This window comes from Pelecanus crispus, chromosome 1 (assembly GCF_030463565.1).
Source record: "Pelecanus crispus isolate bPelCri1 chromosome 1, bPelCri1.pri, whole genome shotgun sequence".
In the NCBI taxonomy this organism is placed as follows: Eukaryota; Metazoa; Chordata; class Aves; order Pelecaniformes; family Pelecanidae; genus Pelecanus; species Pelecanus crispus.
The window spans coordinates 54,876,276-54,888,980 of NC_134643.1; the positions used below are offsets into that span (position 1 = coordinate 54,876,276).

Consider the following 12,705-nt stretch of genomic DNA (forward strand, 5'->3'; position numbering starts at 1 on the left):
TTGATTTTGTGGTATCTACTTGCTAATGTCTCATGGGAAAATAAAAGATAATTTGTGAAACATACCTATAAAGAAAAACATCATTAGAGGCCTGATTTAGAATCCATAAAAGTCAATGGAAAGAGTACAACTGAATTCATTGTCTCTGAAGCAAGTCTCTTGGGGGCATTTTGTTGCTGTTGTATCATTTCATGTTGAACTATTTTTCAGAAACTCATCAGCAAAAGAATAGCAAGGGTTTTTTTTCTGAAGTTTTTAATACCAGAAAGTCACTTGTTCCATTATGCGCTAAATCCTTTTTTTCATGCAGCCCAATAGTACTAATATTTTTCTGTGTCTATTTTTGAGGATTCAAGTATTTGTTTTGTTTTAATGTTAAGTCTATAGTGACTGGGTTGGGTCTTTTTTTCCTTTTTTTCCCCTGTGCTAAAGAAAATCATATATTTGTATCTTAACTGTTGGAGCTTTCATTCCTATCACTTCACAAACTAGTAATAATGTCTAGCTACTCTAAGGACATGAACATACTATAGCGGTTTCAGTAATTTCAGCATCTCTCGGGATAGTGGAGGGAAGAATCAAACAGGTATCAAAAGTACAAATGTCAGCCTCCCCTATAGTGACCCATACAGTCACTGTAGCTTCCAAATAAACAATACTAGATTTAAGAACTCCCAGTAAGTTGTATTAACCAAGAATTAATGTGAGAAACATTGAATATAGTACAATATCTAAAAACTAGGAAATCATCCCTAAAGCCAACTAACAATTTTCTTGCTTGGTTTTCTCAGTCTCACTTTCCTTTTCTCATACCCTGTACACCTTTACCCATTTCCTGGATATTCCTTGAACTCAGCCTGTACTAATTGTCCTTGTTAATGTGATCCCTTTAGTTGTCTAAAGCTGTATTGTATGCAATTTTATGAGAATTTCATTGACTTCCATTAGAATTTGAACAATTCATCTTCCAATATTAACATGTGGTTGTCTGTGTTCTCATGGCAACTTCAGCCTACCCTGGTGTAGCTTTCTTGTAAAGTACTACTTCTCCTCCTGAGTGCAAACAGAACTAAAATTCTCCCCTTCTCCTCTTTACCACGTTCTTTGTTCTTCACCAGACAGCCTTCTGTTAGGTAACAGCCATTCTGGTGCAAATATCCTGTGTAAAGCTCTCTCCACACTACATACAACCCACAGAAAAGAAGGTGCGAGCACTACAAAGAGATCTTGCTGGCATAGTCATGGCCCTCGAGCTCCTGGGCAACAAATCTGTACAATACTATGCTGCAGGCAGCATCAGATTTCCTTTTTCCCACTGGCTTCAGTTCTGACATTCAGAATTCAGGTGGCCGAGAGTGAAGCTGGAGGAAGGGAAGCTGGAGACCATGGGTCTGTGGCTAAGACTTCATTATTTGCACATGTGGGGCAACAACGATGAGACCACACTGCCATACAAACTTTTCTTGATTGCCAGATGCAACTCCACACATCTGCACACATCACACATCTGTGTGAGTGCCAAAAACTGATCCTGATTTGCCATTTTGCTTTTGGCTGAATTTCAGGACCAAGCTCCCAGACCCAGATTTACCCACTAACCTTATTCCCACCCCACACTTGGACAACCCACAGCTGCACATCAGCCTCCCCCCCATGTCCTCCTTTCCATGTGAAGGAAACACATGTGCGGGCCAGAAGGGAGTCACAGCATGACTTTCAGAAAAAAAAAAAAGGAAAATAAGTTGACAAAATACTGATAGAACTACATGTGTTTGAGAAAGAACCAGGGAGAAGTGACACAAGACCAGAAAAATAGCTATTGACCACTGATCGCAGTGTCTTTCTTTTTTACCTGAAAAAAAGTAAGCCCTGGTGGCTGTTTTGTTTTTCTTTTGCAGTCATCTCTAACGAACAGCGACATCATCTTTGTGAAGTTGCATGCCCCTTGGGAGGTCCTGGGCAAATATGCTGAACTAATGAATGTAAGAATGCCTTTCAGGTAGGTGTAGTTGTATTTTGTCTCAACCTCCAAAGTCACGCTATACTGTAAAGCTAATGTAATAATAACAGCAAAATGCACTGGGAAAAGCTCTTCTATAAGATACCACACAACTTCAGAAAATATAAATGGAGTACCTTAAATACCATATTCATTGCTGTTTCTTGTTAATGCCTGCAATTTCAGTACAATACTGGTTTGAAATTAAGGTGAGCTGTAGCAGTGCAGCTGTTTTCATGGGGTGTTCTATCCTTAGGCCCTTTAACCCCTTCAATGCTGGAGCCCCCTGCATACTTGTGCGCTGCTGTTTTTTAAATGGACATTTCATTGAAATCAATGGGAGGTCAAGAAGATCCAGGTACGTAAGGCAGCACAGAAGGTGCATGTCTGTTGGACGTATCTGGTATGTTCAGCAGCTGTAAATTGCTTATATAGTGTGTAATTATGGAAATGCAGATTATAAATAAGTATCCCTTCTAATAGGAGAACAATTCACACTATAAATGCTTTTTTCTGAGGAGAAAATAAAGAACTTATATTAAATGCTACTGATAACCAAATTCAATCCACAGTGTCATTCAGATTATTTTTATAATTTATTTAATATCATTTGCATGTTGGGCTATGAAATTTTCTGTGTAAAATACTGATTTTACTCTGCTGGTTATCAGAACTGTTAAAATAGCACAAAGACTTCCACTGGAACTGAACAAAACCAATGAACTGAGAGGTCGTGATTCTTCTTTCAATTAGCAGGGTTTATAGATGTATAACTCCATTGATTTTAATGGAATTACTCCTGAGCAAGACAAGGATCAGACCCAGAATATGCAACTAGTGAGCTGGTGTCCTTTGTAGGATTTCTATTCCTGTTTTCTTCTTATTTAAGGATGAAAAATGCCTCTGATATGGGACAAGCTATAGCAGTACAGAACTTGTTAGGAAAAATGGATATGAATTAAGGACAAAATTGCAGGCTTATTCTGTATGTATTTTGGTTTTCATTTTCACAGCAAATCTTCAACTGTTATTTCTTCTGCTTTTAGTGATAAAGAGAAAAATATAAAAGCTATCACAAGTCATTGCAAGATATTCATATTCTTTTAAAAAAGTGTTCCAGCCATAGAAGCAATGGGATGGGCCAAAAGCGTACCTCCTTTGACTTCTGTGGCATTCCTTGAGATGAACCTGCCCAGCAGGAGCATAAAGTCTCAAGATTAAGAAATACACCAGGAACTCAGATTTTACTCACTGTGAGCAGCTTGTTCTTTCCTGATCTGAAGTCTCTTTTTTTTAAATCTATCTCTCAGAAGACAGCAAAGTAGATGCCATACAGATTATATAGAAAGTATTGCAAATACTAAAGGTTCCTTGACACACTTCAGGACCATGGCTTCATTCTTTCCACATCCACAGAGAGAGACTTATTACAGTATTGTTAAGAGGAAATCATGGTGATTTACTAATGTCTGCTGGGCAGGCTCTTAAATTTTATTTTAGGAGCAACAGTACTGTTTACCATTAAAAAACAAGGACCAGCATTTTACAATATGTGCACTAGTCTAGACTGCCTGTTTCCAGGTGCCCTTGTCTGGCCACTTATTTTAAGGGCTGTTGATTGCTTACAGCTCCCAATATTTTAGGTTGGCATTGTCCAAGGTCCACACATCAGTGAATAAAATCCTTGCTGTTTCAAAGCAGGGGTGCCAAAACAGTGGATACCTCTAAATATTTGAAGCAAAATCAAGAAGTGGATGGCATCTTCAGAAACACTTAACTTTGACCCTTCTCTGCTCCTGCTGAGTAGAGCAAGATAAATAACACTATCTTGTGGAGGAGTTGGCCAAAGGAGGCTGGCCAACATGAAATTGTTTTGAAAATTTCACTTCACCAGCACAATATGGACACTGATAACAAAAAGAATGTCAAAATATTATGTGTTATTTAAATTCTAAGTTCTGAAAATTCTAACCAGGTTTTTTTTTCTATAGTTTATAAAGCATCAGTGCTGTCTTATTTTAGAAAGGTTCCAACCATCCTTGCTTCCAAGGCACTAACAGCATTCCTACAGTACATTTAATGTAGAAAAATATTCAGAATGAAAAGTGTGGTATAAGCCCTTCATTTTCAAGAAGCGGTACAGTTCAGCATTACACCATGGAGTCTCTCAGAATATACAGAAACCACCTTGAGTTAACAATGACCTCCAGCAGATGACAAAGTCAGCCTGTGGAGGAGGAAACTGGAGTTCAGGCAGGCACCCAAATCTTCCAGTAAGGAGTATCAGCCCCAAACCTACACCTAAAAGCCCTCAGATTTTCTTAATTCTTATGAAGATATGATCTTTCTGCTGAAGACGATGGGTCAAATCCTGACAGCTGTGGTGTTATAGGCACGTATGAGGAGAACAAGAGCTGCCAGCAGCAGAGTGGGACAGGAGGTGGACTCCCCGTTCTGGATCTACACAGGATGGTTAGGGGACCGCTCCACCTGCCCACCCCAGGCGACGTGAGCCCTACAGGGCTGGTCAGGAAGCAGGCCAAGAGTGGTCAGCTTGTGTCTGCTTGCGCACCCTTGTCTGCTCACTGGTTCCCCACACGCATTCCCACACAGCTTATTGCACTGGCAACAGAGATCAGCTGTGCCTGTATGAGGGGCAGAGGGGGTGGCTGCATACTTGAGGGGCGGAGGGGGGATGCCAAACACATAACACATGCTCATTTGCTTGTGTAGCCTATATTCTGTTTCAATGGATGTTACCCCACCAGCAAGCACTGGTCCCGGTTGGTACTGCATGTGTTATGGCATATTGCAGCATCAGGTACCACTTTCCTGGCTTTTCTAAGTGATTCCCCTTGTGTTTCACCAAATGCAGTTTTAATAATTCACTACTGGACGGGAGCAAATTTATCCATATTTGTATCAGACCTATAAAATCCCTGCAACAGTTTATGGGCTTCTTTGAAATAGAAATATCTTTGGGTCCCTGTCTTTCACACATGACAAGTAGCAGAAAAAGAGAAGACAATGGGAAAACGATGACCTTCCTGCAATTCAAATGCCACCAGAGTCTGTGTGGCTTCCTGTGACAGTTCTGTTAATCTCTCTTTTAGTCTCTTCCTCCACCTCTTACAGGCTTCTGTCTTCAATCTCCTTTCCTTCCTTGCTAGTTCATACTGTAACTGACGATGGGTTTTCTTCTCGACTGGCTTCATTTTTGCTGTTCTTCCAGGAGAAAAATCTATTACCTGCACCGCAGATACAAGTTCATGAATAGGTGAGTACAATTCTTATGCCAGTCCAGTCTATGTTTGTTTGGACCCAATAACAAAAATAATGGTTAAGGTCAAGCTGGAAGAAAAAGTTTATTAGTTGTGTTTGTAGGAAGGGTGGAGGGAGTGATTACACACTAGGACATCTGCAAAAAACAAATACAGAAGTTACATTTTTAAGGCATCTGCCATGTGAAAGAGGCAATTAATTTTATCAGTGTTGCCTTTTTTAGGAATAAGGAAATATTTTTCAATTGATGGAGTCTTTTAAAGAAGAAGTGTGTTAGTTCAAACACTGTATCACTTTCTTTTCATGTAGCTCATTAGGGAGTTTCCTGGCGTTAAAATACCACAGTTAGTACTTTTTTTTCATTTCCATGCACCTTACTTACTTGTAATAGCGATGGTATTATTTATTTGTTGCTTCCTTTGTGGGGATGTCTAGTACTTTGTTGGTAGATAGGAAGGCAATGAACCAAGTTCATCTCTTCTGTAATGTTATTGAGCTTGAGAGATGAGTATTTTTCAAGAATCTTTGAAGTGTTTTCACTCAATTATTAAATATCTTTGAGGTTATGTTTTGTGCCTGTTTTATGCCTGACTTAATGCAGTGAAAAATTCCGATGCTGCAGTTTGTATTGCCTTTTTGATACCTTGGACAATTAAATGTCTCCAAAAAGCCTAAAAAAATACACAGGCTTGGCAAAGAGCAGATCATATGTTGGCATTTAATGCCGCAGTGCTGTTGATAGAGTTTTCAAAAGGGTCTAGCATTTGATTTACTGTCTCGCTCTGAGGTCACTGGAAAAACTACCATGAACTCTGAGAGAGAAGAATTAGCTTTGAAAAATCTGCATTTTGGAGTAAACAGCTGCATCACTCTGCAGCTAATGTCAGTAGGTGAACATCGATGGGAAAATACATCACATATTATCACTCTCCTGTATAGGTGTATTAAAAAGTATTTTGTATATTAAATTCCATCACACTGTGCTGGTTACTTCAAAGTACCGGTATTGATCCCACATGATTGTATTTGCTTCTTTGTAGCAGTAACAATCACATGGGCTCTTTGTGGAGTTCAGACATTTTACCTAGTTGGCACAGGCTAATAGGCGCACACAATTCTTCTAAAGCTTGTTGATGCTCCCCACTTTCCATCCCCACCTTGCAATAAATACTGTAGTGCCTGTTAACTTTGGACTTTGTCTTGATTTTAATTAATACATGGCTGACTTGACTAAAGCAATAGACTAAAAGGAAGATTCTAACATTTATATGCGGTGTATGAAACTTTGCTTTATATTCATTTTCTTATGAGTCAGGATGTGATTTGAAGTCAGTATGGGAAGAGGTATGATCTTTTTCTGGTATTTTAGTTCCTGAGTGATGACAACACTTGGCTAAATTCAATTTGTATGTTCAGGTCTATAAACAGCTACTTGAGGTGGAAAAGCTACAACTGAATAGTCCCAGTGGAAAAAAAGAAAACAAGTTCAGCTTTATTTTCATTTATGTGAAACTCAGATATACAGCTTCAATAAAAGCATCTATTTCCTCTACTCCTAGTTCAGTGAAGATTACAAGTAACTGAAGCCTTGGTCCATTTTTCTGAGCTAAGCCAAACATTATATTGACATTTGGGCAAAATGTATTTTAAAGAGGACTTTTGTTACAAGGTAAAGGCCAGAGCAAGTCAGTTGCATCTTGTCAATCTGACTTGAATTTTCTCTCTGAAAAAATTCTAGTGATTCTAAAATTTCAAATAACAAAACTCACCTCATATATTCTAGAGAAAAGGAGGGGTATCAGGTACCTATACTGTACCTAGAACTCTACCTGCATCATGGTTAAAAACTAAACTAAGACAATACTAGCACTACAATATGTGTTAAGCTCTATCAAAGCTGATCCAGAGATTAAAACCAGCCTTGATTTAAAACATTTTTTTCCTAACTTCCTTTTCCCTTTGAAGAAATTATTCTATCCCTACCTCACTTCCTAGTGAGAAACCAGTTTCTTTGAAATTATTTGAGAAACCTTTTGTGTGAGTTAAGTACAATATGTAGCTACAGAAAGAGGATGCTGCATAAAGAAAAGCTAGACCTGGAGGGCAGGGGCAGGATTGAAGTGGAAAAGACTCTGTCTTTGAGACACTATGTGAATTAAGACAATGAATTTTTGCCATGTGAGGCCAACAGGTGTTTTTTAAAAAGGAATTTAAGAAGGATATTATCATCAGATCTTCCACTCTCCTCTTTCATTGTGTGTAGGTTGCTCTGCTTTCCAAACACCATTCCCCTATTCAGCTGAGTATATAAACTTCTCCATAAGAGAAAATGAGGCATGGGTTAGCCTTGAAGAAGTAATAAAACACGGTAGATTTTTAACACTGTGTGTCTGTATTTGTTAGCACCAACACCACTCTTTCAGCGTTTTTTTTTGAGAGGTGCTCCTATAGAGTATAAAGCTTGTACTGCTGGCTGATGGCACTGTTGGAGTGGCCTGGAGGCAATTTAAGAGTTTGGTCATTTGTTTTTTCCAAGGAGATAACTAGGGTTTTTTTCCCTAGGGGTGGCTTTGCTGTACTGTACATTCTGGGCCTTGCAGAAAGGCTTTGCAACCTTTTCAGACTTATTTGCCAGCAGGGAAGGAGCCAGCTCACTGAGCATGCCAAGTAATCTGAACCTTGGGAATGGCAAACCAGTCAAATTCTGGGTACACTCAGTGAGAAGCCAACATGAATAATGCATTGCTCTTAAGTGGGGAAAGCACTCTGTGCGTGCTGTGCGTGCATGCATGGTGTGATAAACCTGCAGCACACGTATCTCAAATGTGCACATTGACTTGCAGGATGAGTGAGAAAGGGCTGCAGATTAGCAGGGTGTTAACAGCTTAGAGAATTCAAACGATTTTAGTCAACAAATAAGCATGGAATGGGATATTTAGAAAACCTGCCTGATTCCTCTTCCCTTTTCTATACCCAGAGTTACTAAGCCTGCCGAATATACAGTAATGCAGAGCTTGTGGCCTTTACAGAGGGAAAAATGGAGGCCAAGAGAGAGGGAATCCCCCTGGAGAGAACTTACTTTTCCCTTGTCATTCCTATCAGTGTCTGCACAGACTAACTCAAGGCTGTCAGGCTGGATGCTGCAACTGGAGAGTTACAGTTGGTCAGGCCCTTTACAGCACTGGGATCTGACATCTCTCAAGGTCCCTTCCAACCCAAAGCATTCTATGATTCTATGATCTCACTTGCACTCAGGCACAAACATTTGCAAGCTACCTCCTCCCGCACTCTGAACTGCTGGGCCAGTGCAAACACTGCCCAAGAGTTTATGATTAATTTAGTATAAGTCTTACGTAATGTTCACATACACATTCCAGTTCTTCCAATCAGTCCTGATGGTGAATTTGTGGCCCCCCCCCATGCTATTCCCAGAATAGAAATACACAAATGGTACCAAAACAAATAGAGCTAATTTGTTTATAATTTTTAAGTGTGCCCATGTTTAAAAATCAGCATTAACTTTCTTATCCACGATAAAAATACCTGATGGGAGAAAGTTGAATATTCCAGGAAATATTATATGTATTTTAAATTGAAGTATGCAATAATTTCATGTCACTTTCCCACACACTCAGCTGCTTGGGTATGGATTGCCCTCCTTCAGAGTGACAGTGCAGAGCTCACTAGTCATTTTCTAGTCATAGAGTTATTGCACTGACTTCTGTCAAAAGAAAAGAAACAACTACATTTCCAGTCCTTGAGCTTCATCCAGAACTGGACTTAAAGTTCAAAGGATGTCAATTCATGCCCTTTAGCTCCAGTTCTGGAAAGACTCATCCACTGACTGAAGTATGTGCATAGTCCATAATTTGTAGTCTATCATTTTTGCAGGCAGGGGTCACTGATTAGGACTTGAAGGTGTTAGAAACTTCTGAGAGAGTAGGGCTCATTGTGCCAGACACATCTCATCTTTCTTATGTGTTTTTCATTATAAATTTTTAGTTTGGATTTGAATTTGGTTTAGATTGTGTTCTACAATCAGCTCTGATTCTTCCCTTTCCCTTCATTTCAGTGTGCATCTTTGCATGAGTGTACTTGCAGTTAAATCTCCCTTTTCTCCAGCTTGATCTTAGTTTGCTTTCACCTTCTAAATGTAAGAATCTGCATAGCAGTCACCTGTTATCTATACACTGGGTATTCTGGTTTCATAGAGGTTGTAGTATTATAAGACACTACAGTTGAACCAAATGAACAAAGTAGCCTATTTTTTATAGAATCAATTGCGAGGTAAGAATCCGTATAAAGAGCAGTAAAGGGATGCAACTTGCTGGGGTTTAGCTGCCAAAGCTCTCTGTCACGGTCTCTGCTGTTCTAATGTTCATATGTCCAAAGTCTAATGTGTCAATTAAGCCTGAAATTTAAACTAACTGAAAAGCTGAGAAATAAAGGTTTAGAGAGTTGCCAAGAGCTTACTGGGCTTAGTAAGATTTATAGCAGCATGTACCATCAGCATTGTCTTTCTGCTGAGACAAAATAAGATGCTCCTCTGCTGAAAGCTGGTTATTAATAATCAAGTTCAGCATGTGTAATTTGGTCTGTCTCGAAAAAGTCAAAAGACATTGCGTCTTTTCTAGTTGTAAATGTTAAGTGGCCTAGCTTGCCAGCATGTGTTCTTTGTAAGTGCTCTGTAATGTAATGAAAAAACACTATCTTTTCATGTGCTGCAGGATCGAGAAACAAATAAGCAGGTTTCGAGGATGGTTACCTAGAAAGCCAATGAAACTGGACAAGGAGACACTGCCAGATCTGGAGGAGAATGACTGCTATACGGCTCCATTCAGCCAACAAAGGATCCATCAGTGAGTATTTTATTATATCTTAATTACAAAATGAAAGCTTTTCTTGCTGGATTCACCATGGAAAAAATCAATTTCTTAGTTCATGTCTTAAAGACTAGTGCCTTCAAATTAGTTCTTTGTCACAAAAAGGAAGAGATAGAGAGTCCTGAGAGAGCATAAAGTCTGTCTACATTTCTAATAATTAAAGGTCCAGCTCAAAGATAAAGGAAATCAATGAAAAAATTCCTTTTAATTCACTGGAATTTCAATTACATCCCTAAAATAGTCAAATGGCTAATTCCCTCTCGGGTCAGAACTGCAGTTGTTCTTTGTCACTTAAAGATGTGATTAAAACTTCTTTTTCAGCGTTTCTATGTCTTTACCATAATCAAAGTTCGTCCTTCTAACACTGATGGTTGAAATAAACTGATACTGAGTTTCATTCCTAGTTATGACTGTAGAATAAACAGAACTCTAAAGAAAGCAGAGAATGTAGTTTTGTTTGTTTTTCTCTGTCTTTTACTTTTATGCAAGCAAAACTGCTTGCAAAATGCCAGTGTTAAGACCTATCAGTGACACTTGCCCAAGCATACCAATGGCACCAGTGTTGCACCAATGTCACTAGAGAAATAATTTGTAGAAGCCTTTATTCACTTGCAAAATGCAAACCAGAAAAAGCCCCATGTGACTTTCAGATCCCGTGTTGAATTTCAGGGCTGTCCAATTTTGAAGAAAGAGGGTGTCTTATGGGTAGTTACAGTGTTTGTGACATGGGAAACAATCACTGACTAACTGAGAACAAAATCACAAATAGGCAGCACTGACCAGGGTACTAACAGAAGACACAGAATGAATTACAGGCAGCTCAAGGTCTAAAAATCTGAAATATGTGATTTTATTCAGAGAGAAGCCAAATTGATGTAATGGTCTTATGGCCTCACTTCAAATGAACAATTTTTCTGGGATTGGATTTAGTACCTGCAATAGCAATTAATAAAATAGACCTCCTCTGCCATAATGCCCTCTGCCATTATGGGGAGAAGAATAAAGCCCCCATAATCCTAGGGGAAATGGTTAACAACCTGCTACACCACTTAGACACACACAAGTCCATGGGGCTGGATAGGATCCACGCAAGGGTACTGAGGGAGCTGGCGGAAGTGCTCACCAAGCCACTTTCAATCATCCATCAGCAGTCCTGGCTAACCGGGGAGGTCCCAGTTGACTGTAGGTTAGTGAATGTGATGCCCATCTACAAGAAGGGCCAGAAGGAGGATCCAAGGAACTGCAGGGCTGTCAGTCTGACCTCAGTGCCGGGGAGGGTTATGGAGCAGATCATCCTGAGTGCCGTCATGCAGCATGTACGGGACAACCAGGCAATCAGGCCCAGTCAGCATGGGTTTATGAAAAGCATGCCCTGCGTGACCAACCTGATCTCCTTCTACAATAAGGTGACCCACTTAGTGGATGAGGGAAAGGCTGTGGATATTGTTTACCCAGACTTTAGTAAAGGTTTTGACACCATTTCCTGCAGCATTCTCCTGGAGAAACTGGCAGCTCATGGCTTGGACAGGTGTACTCTTTGCTGGGTAAAAAACTGGCTGCAAGGCCGGGCCCAAAGAGTTGTGGTGAATGGAGTTAAATCTGGTTGGTGGCTGGTCACAAGGGGTGTTCCCCAGGGCTCAGTATTGGGGCCAGTTCTGTTTACTAACTTTATCAATGATCTGGAGGAGGGGATCGAGTGCACCCTCAGTAAGTTTGCAGATGACACCAAGTTGGGCAGGAGTGTTGATCTGCTTGAGGGTAGGATGGCCCTGCAGAGGGATCTTGACAGGCTGGATCGATGGGCTGAGGCCAATTGTATGAGATTCAACAAAGCCAAGTGCCAGGTCCTGCACTTGGGTCACAATAACCCCATGCAACGCTACAGGCTTGGGGAAGAGTGGCTGGAAAGGACCCGGGGCTGTTGGTTGACAGGCAGCTGAATACGAGCCAGCAGTGTGCGCAGGTGGCCAAGGCAGCCAAGAGCATCCTGGCTCGTATCAGAAACAGTGTGGCCATCAGGACTAGGGAGGTGATTGTCCCTTTGCACTCGGCATGGGTGAGGCCTCACCTCGGCTGCTGTGTTTTGTTTTGGGCCCCTTGCTACAAGAAAGACACTGAGGTGCTGGAGCGCGTCCAAAGAGGAGCACCGAAGCTGGTGAAGGGTCTAGAGCACAAGTCCTGTGAAGAGCGGCCGAGGGAACTAGGGGTGTTTAGTCTGGAGAAAAGGAGGCTGCCGGGAGACCTTATCGCTCTCTACAACCACCCGAAAGGAGGTTGGAGCGAGGTGGGTGTTGGTCTCTTTTCCCAAGTAACTAGCGATAGGACAAGAGGAAACAGGCTGAAATTGGGCCAGGGGAGGTTTAGATTTGATGTTAGCAAAAATTTCTCCACTGACAAGGTTATGAAGCACTGGAACAAGCTGCCTGGGGAAGTGGTTGAGTCACCATCCCTGGAGGTATTTAGAAGAAAATGTGACACTTAAGGACACAGTTTAGGGGTGGACTTGGCAGTGTTAGGTTTATGGTTGGACTCGGTGATCTT

General features: G+C 40.7%; 1 protein-coding gene across 2 annotated transcripts in view; it reads left to right on the forward strand.

Annotated features, from left to right (window-relative positions):
• Positions 1-12,705, forward strand: part of ANO4 (anoctamin 4) — a 225,105-nt gene that overhangs the window by 151,433 nt on the left and 60,967 nt on the right. For both annotated transcript variants that reach the window (XM_075711548.1, XM_075711556.1), the window contains 4 exons: positions 1,899-1,999; positions 2,256-2,357; positions 5,232-5,276; positions 10,009-10,140. In XM_075711548.1, the coding sequence (XP_075567663.1) occupies positions 1,899-1,999; positions 2,256-2,357; positions 5,232-5,276; positions 10,009-10,140 (380 nt within the window). The remainder of the gene's footprint in view (positions 1-1,898; positions 2,000-2,255; positions 2,358-5,231; positions 5,277-10,008; positions 10,141-12,705) is intronic.